This window comes from Lagenorhynchus albirostris, chromosome 12 (genome assembly GCF_949774975.1).
Source record: "Lagenorhynchus albirostris chromosome 12, mLagAlb1.1, whole genome shotgun sequence".
Classification (NCBI taxonomy): Eukaryota; Metazoa; Chordata; class Mammalia; order Artiodactyla; family Delphinidae; genus Lagenorhynchus; species Lagenorhynchus albirostris.
This window is the reverse complement of record NC_083106.1, coordinates 57,777,569-57,796,334: the sequence shown is the minus strand read 5'-3', so window position 1 is coordinate 57,796,334 and position 18,766 is coordinate 57,777,569. Positions and strand designations below refer to the sequence as shown.

The 18,766-nt window shown below is 43.7% G+C and overlaps 2 protein-coding genes across 11 annotated transcripts in view; both read right to left on the bottom strand.

The window, feature by feature from the left end:
• FAXC (failed axon connections homolog, metaxin like GST domain containing) overlaps positions 1 to 8,982 on the bottom strand; it is a 75,874-nt gene extending 66,892 nt beyond the window's left edge. For 4 of the 8 annotated variants that reach the window (XM_060167715.1, XM_060167721.1, XM_060167719.1 and 1 more), the window contains exons 1-2: positions 7,976 to 8,275; positions 2,571 to 2,706 (exon numbers count right to left, since the gene is read on the bottom strand). In XM_060167715.1, the coding sequence (XP_060023698.1) occupies positions 2,571 to 2,706; positions 7,976 to 8,241 (402 nt within the window). In that variant the 5' untranslated portion in view covers positions 8,242 to 8,275. Of the gene's footprint in view, positions 1 to 2,570; positions 2,707 to 7,975; positions 8,276 to 8,572 lie in introns of those variants that run through there. The other 4 variants (XM_060167716.1, XM_060167717.1, XM_060167714.1 and 1 more) reach the window with 4 other exon arrangements.
• A 7,437-nt stretch (positions 8,983 to 16,419) lies between these two features.
• The window catches only part of COQ3 (coenzyme Q3, methyltransferase), a 29,219-nt gene continuing 26,872 nt past the window's right edge, over positions 16,420 to 18,766 (bottom strand). The window contains exons 8-9 of one of the 3 annotated variants that reach the window (XR_009543890.1): positions 17,573 to 17,676; positions 16,420 to 17,487 (exon numbers count right to left, since the gene is read on the bottom strand). The gene's annotated coding sequence lies outside the window, so the exon portion shown is untranslated. Of the gene's footprint in view, positions 17,677 to 18,766 lie in introns of all 3 variants that reach the window. The other 2 variants (XM_060168197.1, XM_060168200.1) reach the window with 2 other exon arrangements.

Genomic DNA, 18,766 nt, shown 5'->3' with positions numbered 1-18,766 from the left:
CAGTGACAAAGGCCCCATGCAGCCAAAAATAAATTAATTAAAAAAATAAAAAATAATTTTTTTAAAAAAGGAAACGTGAAGAACATTGATAATTTCTTAGAATCAAAAAGAGATTAAAGACTTCAGGTGAAAAGAGTTTATAAAGGACCAAACAAGATACATGAAGACCCACACCAAGCCAGTTATGATGACACTTAAGAATGTTGAGATTAAAAAAAAAGAAAAGAATGTTGAGATTCAATGTGAATTCTAAAAGCTTCCAGAGAGAAAGAAAAAGATCCAGATTAACATCAGACTTTTCAATAGCAACAGCAAACCAAAAAGACAATGGAGTAATATTTTCAAAGCACTGAAGGAAACGAACTCTGGACACAGAAGTATCAAATGTGTGCATAATAAAGATGTTCTTGGGCATGCAAAGCCACTGCAAGTTTGCCCCATAAAGGCTCATACAAAATATTCATCAAGGAAGTACTTGTATAAAAAAGATAAATAAATCCTGTAGGATAAAATATATGGGAAATAAAGCTAGTCAAATAACTTTGTAAGTTTTCTGGCCTAAAAAAAGGACCATAAAAAGAGAAAGGATTTCCAAAATTCCAGAATTAAAATATCAGATAACAGCAACACACCTGGGATAAGCCCTGGGAAGAAAGAGACCCAAGGTTCACACAAACCTACTAACAGACTTGTAGTATTAGAGGGAAAGCACAGATTTTGACCCATATAAGAAGTGAGTGGGGATAAATAAACACAAATTCGGATCTTAAGAGCAACCGCCATAACAACAAAAATAGAATTTGTTTTTAAATAACAAGAAAACATTTTTACCTATTAGAAAGCAGGAAATGAGATAAAATAAAAAACAAAGTATAGTAAGGAGAAAAATATTAAATAACATGTTAGAAATATGCCCTAATAAAATAATCATTGCAAGTGAAATGGATTAAACTCACCAATTAAGGACTCTCCGATTGGTTATAACTAATACATTGCCTACAAGAGACAAATACAAAAAAAAAGTAATAATAATAGAGAAAGAGGATGAAGAAAGATATCCCAAACAAATATGAACCAAAAGAAAGCTAGAGAATCGATCTGAATATCTGATAATATAGAATTCAAGGTTAAAAAAATCATAAGGGACAGAGATGGGTACTATATACCAGAAAAAGAAATAAAGCGGTAAAAGATGTGATCTTTCATAGTATGTGGACCTAACAATATAACCTCGAATAGATACATACTCTTACCTAAAGCAAGAACTGACAGAATGACAGTAAAAGAGAGAAATCAACAAATACACTTGAATATTTCAACCCAATCCTTCCAGAAACTGCTAGAAGAGGCAGACAAAAAATAAAGAGAGCTTCCCTGGTGGCGCAGTGGTTAAGAATCCGCCTGCCAATACAGGGGACACGGGTTCAAGCCCTGGTTCAGGAAGGTCCCACATGCTGTGGAGCAACTAAGCCTGTGCGCCACAACTACTGAGCCTGCACGCCTAGAGCCCGTGCTCCACAACAAGAGAAGCCACCGCAATAAGAAGCCCACACACGGCAACGAAGAGTAGCCCCCGCTCGCCACAACTAGAGAAAGCCCGCGTGCAGCAATGAAGACCCAATGCAGCCAAAAATAAATAAATAAAATAAAATAATTTTTTAATTTAAAAAACTAAATTAAAAAAAACAGAGATATAACAGGTCTAAACAATACACTAAACATACTCAAACAAGTAGATAAAGCGAGAGCTCTACTCCCACGGAATATGATTCTATTTTCAACATTTATAAACAAGTAGCCATACACTAGGCTAAAATGTCAGTGAATTCCAAGGAATTAATATCACAAAGACTACCTGCTTTGACCATAAAATTCAAAAACAATAACAAAAATCAAAGTTTTTTTTAATGCCTATGACTAGAACTTAGGTGAAAAAGAAAAACATAAGGGAATATTTTTTAAAATATAATTGAATGACAATGAAAACACAACCTGTCAAATTTGTGAGACACAGCTCAAGCATTACGCAGAGAAAAATTTATATTTTAAACGCATTCATTCCTCTGTTCCCTCTCTAAGGCTGAAATGAGCAAGTGCTTCCCTGAAAGTCACCGAAACAGAACAACGAAGCAGTAGGAAAAACTCTCACAAAATCTACAAATATCTCTTTGGTGGCCTGCTGGACGTTTGTCCCCAGGATTCATTAGAAATAAATATAATGCCTCCAACAAATAGAAACCTAAAGGAAAGAACCACGTCAGGCTCACCTTTATTTATAGGTTCCCAGTAGGCCAAACTATTAACCAAAGAATACTCCATGTCAGGAAAAAATAACATGGCCTTGAACACTACGAAAGCCCAGACCCTTGTGATCACTCGTTAAATCGGATGTAAAAAATCAACAGACTGGGATCAAGTCTCCTAAGTATCTACTAAGGACTGGGCACCACTGCTTTCATACCCACCCCTCTGGCACCAAGAGCGAGCCCTTCCCACCCTGTGAGATTAAGTACTTCCCCCCCTAGCCAATATTGCTGCCACGAGGATAAAACATATTTGCACAAAAGTACCTGATAGGGTAAGTCAGCCATCCTTAAATAAGTTTCCATTTTCAAACAGAAAGGAGATAAACTGGGGACACCATTGTTAGGTCTTGCAAACTGATGCAAAATAATAGCATCTTTGGAGTCAATCTCTTGCTGTTTCCTGTCAAAACCAAAACAGAAAAAAAAAGAACAATCCACGTGTTACACATGCAGTTCCCTTAGTTCCTTAGAGGCCCCTGCTGGGCTGGAGCTCCTCAATGGACAAGCAGGTCTGTTTGTCACAGGGGCTTACCTCACCAGCAAGCACTTAGAGGGGGAAAGCTTGGTCAACACACAAGAGAACCTCACAAACTCTGCTATTACCATAACTGCAAGGGCTCAGGAGAATAACATGTCAACCTCTTTGTGGTACCTGTGGCCTATGGGCAGGATGTGTACTTTCTGGTATAGGTCCACCTCTTCTCCAGCTGGCTATGTCTACCTGCCAGGGGCAAGTTGGATGGCTAAAAAGAGATATTCTGTGCTTACGGTGCATCAGGCATTGTTCTGAGGGCTTCACGGGTATTATCTCATTTAATGTTCACAATAACCTTTTGAGGTAGGTGCTACCGTTATCCATGTTTTGCAGATAAGGAAACTGAGGCACAGAGAATAAACTTTCCCAAAGTGCCATTACTAGTAAACAGCAGAACTTGGTCTAAACCAGGTAGTCAGAGCCTATGTTCTTGACCACGAGGCTGTACCATGAAACAGTCCATTCATCCACAGGACCTCGGAATAACAGTGCAGATTTGCTCTGCCACGACTCAAGTCTGCAGGGAATCTGAGGCTCTGTGTATTCTGGTCCCTCTTCCAAACTCTCCATGCCCTCACCTGACCTTTCACCTGTGGTGCCGAGGAACTTGACTTCTGGTGCTCTCTTCCTCTCTACCTTCACAGGTTCCCCACTTTCACCACACAGCATATATCCCAGTACCCCTGCCTTTTCCCTTTCTTCTGTCTCAGCCACACATCTATCTTTTCCTTTGGCTACTTTTCTGGGCGGTGAGGACTTCCCTGGTAGAGTTTTTCAATAGCCACCACGTAGGAGATCAAACGCTGGATACCACTTATGGATACCTGGGGTCAAGTGCAAGCCCTACTTCCTATTGGCCACGTCACCCAAGACCTCTCCTCCTCTCTCATTTGGAAAGTGAGGACAGTACCAATTCTGCCTCAATCATCGTGAGAACTAAATAAGATAATTTCTGTAAACATTTGGTGAGTTATCAAGCATTAAGTGGTGGACTTTATTCTCATTCAAAGAGACATGGTCTTATCCCCTTAAACTAAAAAATCTCATTCCACACAGTGGCACTCATACACCACATTCGGGAACCTTTTGCAACTTCCATCTTTCACTCTACCCAACCATTTCCCAGTCAGATAAACCTCACTCTTCCCCCTTGGCCTTCCCTAAGCCTCTGGTTCCTCACACTGTTCCTAGCGTAATCCCACACTTCCTTCTACACAAGCAAGCAAGGGCAAGCTCTTCATATCATCATCACAACGATGCCCACTTCCTGCAGAAACTCCATGCAGTAAAACACACTCTTTTGGAGAAGTTTACCACCGGAGCGCCCTTTCCACTTACAGAGTTAAGAATGACTAAGTTTGAAAATACTAGTCAAAAGAATAAAAATATTTGCTGCCTTCTGACAATACTTGTTATAAAACAAAGGTTTTCACTTAGATGAAATGTTTGGGAGGTCAGATACTAAAATTAAGATGCCACTTAGACTATGTTTCTAAGAAGTGCAAACTGTAGCTTTGACAATTAACTGACTTTGTCCAGTCAAGTAATTCAACTCAGAGTGGTAATTTCATGTAAATTAGCCAGGCAAAAAATTTAAGAACTGAAAGAGAGGAGATACATGTAAAATCCCCTGCTCCACTGGCCAGAACAATCTAATTCTGATGGTTAACTTGGGCCATGTCATAATAAGAATGGATGTGACCAGCATATGCCAATGACTTTGTGTACATCATACATATTAAATTATTTCGTTCTGACAGTACCACTACAGAGCGGATATTGCTATAGTTTAAATTTAGAATATTATATCATACTTATATTTTACAGTAGACAAGGAAACTGAAGCTCAGAGAGGTTAAATAACTTGCCCAAGGAATACCAATTTAAGATCAAGTTGTTCATAACGCTAGTTCCCAAGCTCTTAAGCACTTCGACTACAACAAAAGTGGGCAATACCTCAGTTAATGTTATTAAAGTAGCTGGTTTGACTCAGACCACGCAAGCCTGGAACTTTCTGATGAAAGTCTGTAATAATTAATGATGGCCATCTTTTATTGAATGCTTACTATAACGTCGAACTCTGGCTAAGCATTTCACATGTGTTAACTCATGCAATCACCTCTGTGAGGAAGGCTACTATTAATATTTCCATTTCACAGATGAGAAAACTGAGTAACCAAGCTTACTCTCAGGTCCAAGGTTACATGGTTGGTTAAAGGCAGAGTGAATTTGAACCCCATCTGGCTCTAGAGCCCTCCCTCCAGGTCAGGAAGCTCTCTCTGTAATTTAAGACCAGAGGAGCAGGTAATCTGGACAGCTACATTTTATAAAGTGCCCTTATAGTGAGGACTGTCTAAGAGAACCCCTGTCAAGCATCAAGACTAACCCCTACGCCCATGGTGAAGGATATCACAGATGACCATGCCTCTGTGTACGGCCGATGGGCTGTTAGTTTATAGAGATCACATGGCCCATGGGCTGCTCTGATTCCCTAAGTTTTCTAGGGCAGGCTGAGCCCATGTGCCTAAAGTACAAACAAGCTATGGGTAACAAGTCATTCCTGGGTCATTCAATTTACAAACAACAGATTTCCAAATGCTGGACTGAATTAAAGAGAGCTGCAAGGCTCTCTCCACTAGGGGAGGATAAAGTAAAGGGCTGGGACTCTATTTCTTTAAAAATACTGTGATGGGAAAAATATGAGTAAAATCCAAAATACCTACTTTGGTTATTATACTCATTAATTAAACTTCCTAAATAATTCTTACCTGGCAACTTTACTTTCCACTCTGGAGATGTACCCATAGATTAAGGTTAAGTCTACGCAGCAGGAAATCCAAGTACTGTGGTGAAGAATATGATTGCCAGTGAACTCAGACAGCGTAGCCATTTCAAGATGGATTTTCCATCCCACGTATTTCAGATTGTTTTGTGTTTTGCCTAAACTACACAGACAATTGAAACTTAGATGTCCCATCAAGTGAAGGTCTCTATCGTGTAGCCTGCAAATCCCAGTGCCACATTTTCTTTGGTCTTCTTCCCCTATTCCCTCTGTGCCCCTAGCGGTTGTCAAAAACTCAGGTCTGTGCTACAGACTTGTCTTCCCTGAGCAATGCCCCAGTTCGCTTCCTCTCCGCCATCAAAACTTATTCCAGAATTGGTACTTGTTAGGAGAAAGTAGTAGAAGTGTGGGCTCCGCAGACACACATTCTCAGATTTGAATCTGGATCCTACTACTCTTACTAAGGGATCTTGGGTGAATTGCTTAACCTCTCTCAGCCTGAATTTCCTCAACTAAGAAATGGAGATCAAGCATTCAAAGGCAGTTGGCAGTTGCGAAGGTTAAATGCAATCACATAGGTAAAGCACTTCTAAGCAGAGCCACCTATTAAGGGCTCAAAAACAGGCAGCCATTTGTTTATTATTTGCATTACAACAGGGTTTCCCAACTCAGTGTAAACATCTGTCAAGAAACAAAAGTGAATAAACCAAGGATTAAAAACACTTTTTCAAATAAGTGTCCAAGTGGGCAAGGGGCTCTTCTGGGTGCAGAGACCACACCTACCAGGGCGTGGCCTGCTCCCAAGGTCAACTCTGAGCTCCCCCACCCACCTCCCCATTTCTGCAAGGTCATTTAAGCAAGTTTGAGACTCAGTCCTGTAAAGCTGTGCCTCACTCCCTCCTCAAAGTGGAAGACTGGTGAGAAGCCACATGGTTCGGAATCCTCCAAAGGCTTTGGACTGGAATATGAATTTCAGAACAACTGGGTTACCATTTCAAGCACTGCACAAATGTTTTCATTTTCCATATGGCTTGAAACCTAGCTTGAAATAGAGTTCTAAAACTGGAAAATATATAAAATAATCTAGAGAAATAATTCCCTTAATTTTTTTAATTTGGTTCAACTAGATTCAAGACACTGTGCTAAGTGAGAGAATTCAATGATAAGCTTAAAACAAAACTTCCCAATTATGAAAGACAATACATTTCCCCAGACCTAAATGATTTCCACTCTCTCGGAGACTAAAAATATTCAAAATACCTGTTAGGCTGCTACAGTGTCCTCCTGGAATCCCTGCAGGCCTGTTAAAGGTCACCTACCACTGTCTTTGTTTATAAACCTATTGTGTAGGATTCCCCCATGGGAAGAAGCCATGAAGACACATTTTCTCACTCTTTAGAAAATATTGGCCAAGAGGGACATTCTGAGCTATTGAAAACTGCTCTTTGCTGGTCCTCCCCCCAGTGACAGAGGGCTCAAACACATGAAAATTTTAACCGTAAACTGGCATATCAATTAGCCAAACCACTGGTCCTGGCAGCCTATGGCGTTATTCTACTCAAACAAAGATCTCGTGTCCGGCTGGATGTACCAACAGCAGGGGCCTCCATTTTCTGGTATTTCCAAGTCAATCCTGTAAACATTCTGCTGCAGGCGGCAGAGGCAACTGTTTAGGGCCTGGGGCAACTCCCATGCAGGCCCTTGTGCTAGTTCAGTCCTCTGGATCTCCTCCTGTTCGCACAACAATGGTATTTAAACCTGAAGCTGGTGCTTAGCTTTAGATACCAGATTAGCACATAACCGGGTTAAGGCTGCATCAAAATTGCACACTCCGCTGTGCATCCCTAACAGGGACCCGGAGGTCTCTGAAGCTTTTGCAATTTCAGCCTTTTGATGATGTTGACACTTGGGGACGGACAGTGGAGAACTAACCTTTAATTAAATATAAGGTTAGTGGTTAATATCCCAGCATTATCATCTATAAACAAATAGGGCATTGCATAAAAATGTAATTTAGTATTTCTGCAGGACCTAATTCTATTGTTGCAAACACACTGCAGTTAAGATCAGACTATTATGCTCCATAACAGCCCAGAGAATGTTTGCGTTTAGCACCGAATGATAGGGAGACAAGTGTTTTTCCCTCCCAGTACCAGTTTAATTCTCCTGTCAACTCCAAACTGCCCCTCACGGCCAGGTGACCACGGACTGCCTCTGGCGAAAGGGAAGGACAGGACTCGGGCGTTTGGGCGTTGTGACCGAGGGGCTGGCACGGGTCCCCTCTCGCGCCAACCCTGCCCTGGCCAGGTGTCCCTCTCTGCGCCCCTGCGCGGGGCCCTCTCTCCGGCTCACCTAATGACCAGGAGTTCGTGGAGCAGATACGCAGCTGCGGCCAGCAAAGCTCCCCCGGTCAAGTAAAGGGTTTTCTTCCACCAGGGATCGGAGCCCAGCCCTGCCATGATCCCACCGTAATCCTGCAAAGGGAAAGCGATGATGTCCCCATTAAAGGAGAAGGGCTCCTCGGACCCGGCCCACCAGCCGAAGAAGGAGACGCTCTGGTTCCAGCTCAGATCCACCACGCACGGCCTGGACGAGGCAAAGCCAACCCCCCAGTGCATGCTGCGCGGCTGGCTGCGGGCGCCCCTCCCAGGGCCCGCGCCGCCCGCATGGGAAGGGGCCGGCGCGGCCGGGCGCTGGCTCAGCGGCGCACTGGCGGTGCGGGCGGCGCGGGCGGCAGCGACCGAGGCGGCGGCGGAGGAAGAGGGAGGGCGCGGGCCGCGGGCGGCGGGCCTGGCCGGCGGGGCCCCGGGGCCCGGGGCGGCAGCGGCGGCCGCCGGCTCCCCCCGCAGCGGCCTCTCCGCGCCGCTCTTTGTGTCGGCGCCGGGAGAAGGCCGCGTGATGTCATTGCTCCCTGGGGCAGGGAAACAGAGGCGGGATAAAGTCACCTACCCCGCGCCCTGCCCCCGCCCCGCATCTCCGCGGTCCGGCGGCCTCCGCCCCGGCCGGAGCTGCAGGGCTGGGCGAGCCGGGCGGGCTCCGCGCCTCCAGGCGGCACGGCCGGGAACGGCTCGGCGCGCGAGGGCAGGGCTGCGGACGTGGCTGGAAATGCGGCTCCCCCCGGAGGAAGCTGCAGTCGGGCCCGGATCTCCGTCCCCCACCGCCACCCCCGGCCAGTCCTCCGCCTCCGCTCCAGCCCCTCCCGCAGGCGCGAGAGCGGGGTGCGCGCAGGACTCACCTGCGGCCGCGCGGAGCTCGGGCAGAGACACCGCCCAGCGCGAGCCGGGAACCGGGGCCCGGACAAGGTCGCGAATTACGTTGCTCCGGCCGTCAGGAAAGCGCTGTGTCTTTGCATAACTCATAAAAACACTTATTACATTACACAGTTACCTAAGTCTCGGCAGCGTGCCCACGGAGGGATGTCTGGTTTGATAAATAACAACAAAAATGTACTCTAGAGCGATTTCCCCTCCGACAGACGCAGCCCAAGTCCTAGTCTTTCCCCTTGGAAATCATTACCAGGGAACTCAGGGAATGTGGGGGGTTGCTGTTGTTTTTCCTTTCCTTTTCGGTGCAGAAAATCTGTCAAACGTGGATGTGTGTGTTTGTGTGATCAATTTTCTTCCCTTTAACATCATTTTTAATAGTTCCTACGTACAAAGAATAGGGCCGTGCTTCATACAAGTGTATGATGTACACACAAATTTTAGCAAGAGCATGGATAGTTTAAAATCGTTTGAAGGAATTGAAAAAAAATTCAAGTGGCGGGGTGGGGGGGGCGGCGGTTATTACTCTTAAGGTGAAAGGATGGATATAGGAAGCCTCCACGCGTTTGCGTGAGAGAGCCGACATTGGAGTGAAGGGGGACACGCCCTTGTACTTCCCCTGCCGCCCCAGCCCCTTAGAACAGGCAATGAGGGCGGTCATACAGCTAATAACGTGGGGCGCGGTGCCAGCCCCCACCAGATAAGGGCAGCCAGGCTGGCGCCCAAGCACCAGCACATGAGGGGTCTCAAACACCCCTGCAGACGCTTATGCGACCTCTCAGCAAGAAGCAGAGCATGCGGTTGGAAGTGAACCTTCCACGGGCAGGTTGCAAGGAGTGGAACCCAAGGGCCTGCTGGAGAGACAGAGGTGGTCACCAGACTGTCTTCCGGGGAGAGAGTGCAGGAGGCCGCATAGGAAGCAGAGTGGACAGGTTTGGGATCCGACCTAAAGGCTCTGTACAGGGAGGGGGCAAGAAGCACTGGCACCAGGGATCCTCCATTGTTCTTCCCCCATGGCATCCGCCTATGCTCCATTTAAATGTTGAGCCAGCATTTAAAGAATATCCGTTTGTACCTAATTATTGGCCTGAGTGTCTAGGTCCAGCCATGAGGACCTAGTGAGATGGTATGAAGACCTGGGGAGCCAGAGTGAGCGTCTTTACTCCACCCCTACCACCACCACAGCCAATTCTGAAAGCCTTGGCGTCATAACCATGACATTAGCTCCAAGCTAGAGGCATCTTGTTATTTTTATTTTTTCAAGAAACTTGTTTTACTAACTATTGAGGTATTACAAGAGAGAAAAAAAAAAAGGAAGGGGCTAATATTTATTGAACACCTGTCTGTCTAGTGATGATACATTTTTCAGTAACTCGCCAAAACAATCTGTGTTAAATAACTATTGGCATCCCTATTTTACAAATGAGAAAACTGAGGCTCAGAGAGGTAAGTTAACAAGCTCAAGTCCCAGAGCTAGGTAATGATAGAGCCAGGATTCAAACCCCATGTGTCCCACACCAGCAGCCCTTTGGGCTTTCCACCACCTACAATGGCTCTCATCCCAGGTACCAGTGCTGGAGTGCTGTCTATGGTATTTCTTCTTTAGGCCATCGGTCTGTGGCTCAGTCTTCTGAACCACGTCTAAATCCAATGACTACAAAGCCTCAAACACCTGCCTGTTATGCTATCACCTTTTGAGAAAGGTAGATTTAGGCCGTTCCTTTACGCAGATATTGCTATGCCTGTGTCATGTCACTCTGCAGCCTGGCCATAATGATATGACAAGGGAGAAATAAATCAGTGCTTCCCAAACTTTGTATACGTATCATCTGAGAATCTGCCACAATGATCAAAAGGGACAATTAGATCAGTGTTTCTCGAACATTACTGTGTATACAAATCACTGGGGATCTTGTTCACATGCAAATTCTGACTCAGGAGTTCTGGGGTGAGGTCTGAGATTCTGCATTTCTAACAAGCTTCCAGGTGAAGCCACACCACACTTTGATTATCAGTGGTCTAAAACACTAGCTTATGAGGGGCATCAAAAACTCTGCGCCAGGGCTTCCCTGGTGGTGCAGTGGTTGAGAGTCCGCCCGCCGATGCAGGAGACACGGGTTCGTGCCCTGGTCCGGGAAGATCCCACATGCCGTGGAGCGGCTGGGCGTGTGAGCCATGGCCACTGAGCCTGTGCATCCGGAGCCTGTGCTCCGCACGGGAGAGGCCACAACAGTGAGAGGCCTGCGTACCACAAAACAAAACAAAACAAAACAAAACAAAAAAAACTCTGCCCCAGAGTGGCATGTACATATATACACTACCCAGTGTAAAACAGCTCGTTAATGGGAAGCAGCCGCATAGCACAGGGAGTTCAGCTCGGTGCTTTGTGTCCACCCAGAGGGGTGGGATAGGGAGGGTGGGAGGGAGATGCAGGAGGGAGGAGATATGGGGATATATGTATACATATAGCTGATTCACTTTGTTATAAAGCAGAAACTAACACACCATTGTAAAGCAATTATACTCCAATAAAGATGTTTTAAAAAGAAAAAAAAAGAAAAAAATGAAGCACACAAGAAAAAAGAAAACAAAAACTCTGCCCCAAAGAGACAGAACCCCATGTTGGATGGTTCCTAACCAACCCAATTAAGTCACCATTCTTGCTGAGTCTGGACACTAGACACACAGATAAAAGGGTTGGGGCAGCAGTAGAATCAGAAATGGAAAGAAAATGAATCAAGACTCAAGAAAAGCAATTAGAACAGAGAATAATGCATATGCCTTATGAGAAGCTGATCTGATGCTCAAGTTCTAGGAGCTGAGGGCGGAAGCCATGGGGCAGGAGAGGTGGGGTAGGGCCTTAGATGGAGAAGAGGGAGAAGACGGAGTATCCTGGGGGAGTAGTGACATCATGGCACCTTTTTTCAGGAACCAACACAAAGAGCATAAACAAGTGAATAAAATATTTTATAAGTTTCTTTTATCCTGGACAACATTTTCACAAGAATGTTATACTTCATGCTTCAAAATATAGCTTAAGAGATTTAAGATCCTGCTCTTGTAGTAATAAGTGGATGTGGGGTTCACTGGTGGCGCAGTGGATAAGACTCCATGCTCCCCATGCAGAGGGCCCAGGTTCGATCCCTGGTCAGGGAACTAGATCCCACATACATGCCACAACTAAGGAGCCCTGGAGCCACAACTAAGGAGCCTGCCTGCCGCAAATAAGAAGCCTGCCTCCCATAACTAAGACCCAGAGCAACCAAATAAATATTTTTTAAAAAGGTGGATGTGATGTTAGCATTATTGCTGGTTTTATATAATGAAATTTAATGTTATTTTATTAAAATATCTCTGTATTATTCAAAAAATAAAGTTTACTTGAAAATGTTACCCTGAATTTTACTGTAAAGCTTCTGCTTTCTTGGCTTGATTTGTGGAGAAGAGATCTAATACTCCCCTACCCAGATATCCAACATTATAGCTGGAAGCTTGTTGTCACCATAAGGTGACTTTGCCTATCTACTTTCTGATCCACTGGACTTGGGCATTTTATTAATCAGTATGCAACACTCAGAAAACATTTCCTGAAGATTGACTTGATGCTAAGAAAAGATATTCAAATAATAACCAGGCTCAGATAAGTGAGGGGCAATTAAGAAGGTGGGTCATGAAAGGGTTTGGAAGATTTTTAGCTTGGGCAGTGCATTAGTGTGCTAGGGCTGCTCTAACAAAGTACCACAGACTGGGTGGCTTAAATAACAGAAATTTATTTCCTCACAGTTCTGGAGGCTAGATGTCTGAGATCAAGCTGTTGTCAGGGTTGATTTCTTCTAAGGCCTCTCTCCTTAGCTTGTTAATGGCCATCTTCTCCCTGTGTCTTTACATGGTCTTTTCTCTGTACGTTTGTGTCCTAATCTCCTCTTTATCTAAGGGCATCAGTCATACTGGATTACAACCACCCTAATGACCTCATTTTACCTTAATTATCCCTTTGAAGGCACTACCTCCAAATACAGTCACATTTTTAGGTACTGGACGATTAGGACTTCAACATATGGATTTTAGGGGGACACAGTTCAACCCCTAACAGCCTATTGAATGCCTAAATGGAGATGCCCGATGGCAACAGAATGTGTGGGTTTAGAAAAGAGCTTTGGGCCTGGGAATGAGACAGGTGGGGGTCATTAAAGGGTAGACATGAGAATGTGAGGGTGAATGCTAAGTGAGAAGAGACAGGGGCCAAGGACAGAGCCCTGAGAATGCCACAGTTAGAGGATGGCCAGAGGAAGATAGGACCAACCAGGAAACTGAGAAGAAAAGAGAGGCCAGGAGGGAAGCCGGACAGGTGTAGGGCCGCAGAAGCCAAGGGAAGAGGGCGTCTCAAGAAAGTGTGAGATGGGATCAATTGCATCATATGCTCCTAACAAGTCAAGTAAAATAATTTAGCCCAGCAGCGTAGACATTACTGACCTTGGCAGGCGAGCACTTTCAAGTGTCAGGGGGTCAGAAGCCAGGCTTGAAAAATGAAGGTGAGATAGTAAGTGCAGAAAACACCCACAATGAATTTGGCTGTGAAAGGAGGAAGCAAAGGTTGATCGTCAGAGAGGGGAATAAATATTTCTCCATTCTTTTTAAAAAGGGATCACATGCATTATTTTTGATATTAATACATAAACACAGTACAAAATTCAAAAGCTACAGAGAAGAATGCAATGAAAAGTCAATTTCTACCCAGATATCCCCACACACACACCAATGTCGCCTCCGGATGCACCCTGCTCCTTGCCCCAGATGCTGACCTTCGTGAAGGACAGCAGCGGTTGTGGGTACCCAAGCTGCCGTCGTGGAGCTTGCCTGTGATGGAGATCAGAGGACCGGAGGGGAGTAAGGAAGGGATGACAAATCCTTAGTATCTTTTCCTGCAGAGTTGCCCCATGCTGTGTCTCTCTTCACGTGGCTCCCTCTGTGGGTTTCAGGAACTAAGTCCACACATTTCTCCTTCAGCCAGAGGGCTGGCAATGGCTTCCTGCTGTTGCTAGAGCTGGGGTTCTGCATTTTTGTAAATAGTCCTTTTATTAAATGGTCCTCAAAATATCCAGTTTGCATGTGCCTTCAGTTTCCTGCTGGGACGCTAAAGGATACAGTCTCCTCCTAACTGTTCCCCAGACCCCTCCCCGGAGACAAATACAACCATCAGCTTCTGTGTTTATTCCCAGAGATATTCTATGCATTATAAAAGCATTTCCTATTTATTTTTACACAAATTGTATCATTTAACTGCCTGTCCTGCACCTTACTTTCTTTTTTATCGTAAACATAGAACTTCCAAGCTTCTTTTTCTTTCTTTCTCTTTCTCTTTCTTTCTTTCTCATTCTCTTTTTCTTTCTTCGTTTTTCTTTCTTCCTTCCTTCCTTTCCTTCTTTCTTTCTTTCTTCATAGAATACCACAGATACATATATATATATATATATATATATATATATATATATATATATATGGAATTTCTGGGTCGAAAGAGCCATGCATTGTAATTGTGATAGATGCTGCCATATTGTTCTCCATAAAGAGCAATACACACTCTTAGTTTTGAAAGTGTTTTGAAAGTGTCTCTTTTCTCATACATAGCCTAACTACACATATTCTTAAATATTTTGATCCTTCCTAATTGTCAATGAGAAAGCAGTCTCGTAGTTTTAAATTTGTGTTTCTTATTACGTGTGAGGTTGAGTACATTTTTTTGAAAGATGCATTTGTATTGACTTTTCTACGAACTGTTCATTTTCTTCACTGGGTTATTAGTATTTTTCATTGATTTATATGAGGTCCTAATTGAGAAAGAGAATTCTTTTTCTGTAAATTAGTTTGCAAACATTTTCCCCAGCTTGCTATTTTTCAATTTTTTCTTCTATGGCTTCTTGGTTTTCTATCATAGTTTCAAAGAGGCCTTCTCCTCTGAGTGGGATGTTCCAATCTATGGCTTCAGATGTTCTTAGGTAACCTCAGGTGTTGACCATAAAGGTATGGTAGAAGCCTCTAGAGACAAGGTTCTGTTGCTGATGAGGTAATGCACAAACCATCCACATAGACGTTGGAGTTACTCAGGAAGCTGGGAGGACGTAGGTAAGAACAAAGACACTGTGATTGAGGGTTGTGGCCAGAAGTGGAGTTTGGCAATAAATGGGGAGTAGAGGTTAGGAGAGCTAGACTTGAGGCTTGGAGACATGAGAGCTTTTATTCAAGAGTAATGGCAGTGGTCCAGTGGCTAAGACTCCTCGCTCCCAATGCAGGGGGCCCATGTTTGATCCCTGGTCAAGGAACTACACCCCACATGCACAACTAAGAGTTCGCATGCTGCAACTAAAGATCCCACATGCCGCAACTAAGACCTGGCACAGCCAAATAAATGAATAAATATTAAAAAAAAAAAAGAGTAATGGCAGTGGGACTTTCCTGGTGGTCCAGCGGTTAAGACTCTGCACTCCCAATGCAGGGTGTGCGGGTTTAATCCCTGGTCAGGGAACCAGGTGCCACATGCCACATGGCGGGGCCTAAAATAAATAAATAAATTTGAAACAGTACATTTATAAAACCTCATATGTAGTATGAGCCCACCTCTGTAAAAGAATTTTTAAAAAGCAGAAAAAAAGAAAAAAGAGTAATGGCAGTGAGTGAAAAGGACTCAAATCCCATCTCGCAACTCTGAGGTTCATAGACAATATGAAACTTCCTCTCAGAATGGCTGCAGGTGAAATCATATCCTCAGAGGAAAGCCAGGTTTCAGTTAAGGTAGAAAGTAAAGGAAACTTCAGTGCAGACTTGAGAAGTAGGGTAGTTGATAAATCATGAACTGGTGCTTATAGAGGTCACAGCAGAAAAGTGTAGAAGGGAGAAGCGGGAGGTTGAGTCAGGGAAGACAAATTCAAGAAACAGTCTTAGGAGAGATTATAGAAGAGAATCAGTGTGGGTGTCTGAATCTTGGGCAACGACTAGGGATTGCAGGGATCCTTATCAGGCTACAAGAGTGTCAAAAACATTTGGCCCCAGCAGGTCTGTAGAGTGCCAGTCACCTGGGCCTGAACTGATTGATCTCAGAGGAAGATGTCATCTCAAGAGCACGGAGAGATTTGCCTCTGGAAGAGTTAAGGTTCAGCATCCATTGATTGGTTCTCAGGGAAAAACGAGAGCAAAACTGCCAGGTCTGTGGGTGCTCAGGTAAACAAGCAGAGGCCTGAGAGCGCAAAGCCCTCGTTACTATGCGGTGAGTCTGGGTGCTACCTGGTGGTGTGTGTGAGGGTGGGGGCAGATGAAGATGAGGAGAGCTGCTGGGACATCCCACCGCACAAGGCAGTTCCCTTAGGCTCTTTGATAACATTGGGTTGCACATTTCTCATCCATCCACCCACCTAGCCTGCTACCTAGGTGGCTAATCCAACTATTTATCTCTATTTAAAATCAATCTTTTGGGAATTCCCTGGCGGTCCAGTGGTTAGGACTCTGTGCTTTCACTGCCAAGGGCGCGACCAAAAAATAAATAAATACATAAATAATAAAATCAATCCTTTTTTTTAATGAGTTGAAATTCTTTAAACGTTGCATAAATCTGATTGTTAATTAATCTAGACTTCTACCATCCCATCCTGACAAAACTAAGTCTAAAAACAGAATCCCAGAATGTCTCTTCAATTTAATATCAAAAGAATGACCAAAAAGAGGCAATTTAAATCATGATCCAGTTTTCACCTTTCACAGCTAGTGACACCCTTCATGTTCACTTTTACAAAATATAAGCAGAAGACAGTGACCGTATTTTTCTTTTCCTGACATATTCTGTCAAGTAAAGACTATATTTCCCTACTGCAGTATTTTAACTATAGTCACCTTTAACCTTTTTGGGGGGTCATGAAACTTTTGAGACTCTGATGAAAGCTATGGGACATTCTCGGCAGAAAAATACACACACACGCAAAACTTTGTTCCCTATTTCAGGGGGCTCCTAGAACCTCAGAAGCCTGTATCAGGACCCCAGATACAGAGCCTGTTTTAGAGTCAGAAAGACATGTGCAGATCTTACATGATGTCAGTGACTTTATGTCTGTTGGGTCCCATCTGTCAACGGGAAACAAAATCAAATCTATCAGAGTGGAAACATCTCGAGTCGATATTTACTTTGTAACTCTCCACCCCCATTCTCAGTTCTGTTCACATCATCTTGAGAACATATTTTCTTCCTTTGGCTCCAATTGGTGGATTTTAGTTCCTAGACAGTGGCTCGTTTATATGTGCTGCATCCTTTTCTTGCTGAGATACAAGAGGTTTATTGATCTCACAATAAATTCTTTTGCTTGATTTTCATGCAAACCATCAGTGTCAGGATTTTTGGCTTTTTTTTTTTTTGATACAGAGAAGACTTGCATGTCATTTGCATCTCATTAGTAATAGTCAAGTAAGAATCTCCCTTCTAATAGAGTCGCATTGTAAGTTAATGAAAGCAATTATGTGTTGACTGTTCTAACACTTTCATTTGGTTTCGTTTCTGTCTTTATTTCTCCATTGACATTTTCTTAGGATTCGTAGATTTTTGGATCAATGTCTGTAAGCCTGTAACTATACAAATATGTTTTACAGAATTGCAGGGACCTTGCCAATCCAGGTTTAAAAACTATTTCCAGTAAGCATGACTTACTCCTATGCCTCGTTACCGAGCAGTCTCTCTAAAACTTTACTTGATGCCTCTCAATATTGTGTATTCCAGGTCAACGGTAGCACAGAAGCCCTCGTTGAGTGTCCCTAGCACACGTCAAAAAGACATTTCAAATGAGGTCAAAATTTTTTACTTTTTTGCTTGACTGAGATATTTTTGTTGTGTAGTACTTGAATTCAATACTTCTCTTCAATTTATAATTAATACAATAGTAAAACCTGTAACTATAATAGAAAGTAAGGCTATAATTTTATTTGGGGTCTTTAAAGCATTTTATTAAGTTGCCATCAGTAGCATGTAATTGTTATAGTCATAGAAAGGCAATGAAGCTCTAAGAGAACTGAGGCAAATAGCCCAGACTCTAGATTTTGTGATGCTGTTTGATTTAAATGCTTTTGAAGGTGCTACCTTGCATACAGACAATTCACATACGTGATAATAATCCAGTTGTGTGTGGTTATTCTACCACGATGACCATATGATGGTACAGATACTAGGTACAAGTATCAAAGTGGTGACGTGCACAAGCTCAGCAATCAGACTGCCTGGGTCTGCATCTTACTACTTGTGAGAGGCTGAATACACTTAACATCTCTGTGAAATGGAGTGGACGGTAGTCCCTACCTAATGGGGCTATTACTGAATCATACTGAATTTCCATCACTTAACAATGTATATTTTTAATAACTGAAAGAGTGTTCTTTCTAAAATAAATGCCCTTTGTTTGGGGGCTGCTTTTTAATCAATTTCATTACACAGTCCTTAGATTAATCGTTTTTTTTTTAACTTTTTAATTTATTTTTGGCTGCATTGGGTTTTCGTTGCTGTGCACAGGCTTTCTCTAGTTGCGGCGAGGAAGGGCTACTCTTCGTTTCAGTGCGCGCACTTCTCATTTCAATGGCTTCTCTTGTTGCAGAGCACGGGCTCCAGGTTTGCCGGCTTTTGTAGTTGCGGTGCACGGGCTCTAGAGCGCAGGCTCAGTAGTTGTGGTGCACAGGCTTAACTGTTCCACGGCCTGTGGGATCTTTCTGGACCAGGAATCGAACCCACCTCCCCTGCATTGGCAGGCGGATTCTTAACCACTGTGCCACCAGGAAAGTCCCTGTACAATATATCCTTGTAGCTTATTTTATTCATAGTAGTTTGTATCTCTTGTATCTTGCCCCTTCACCTTAT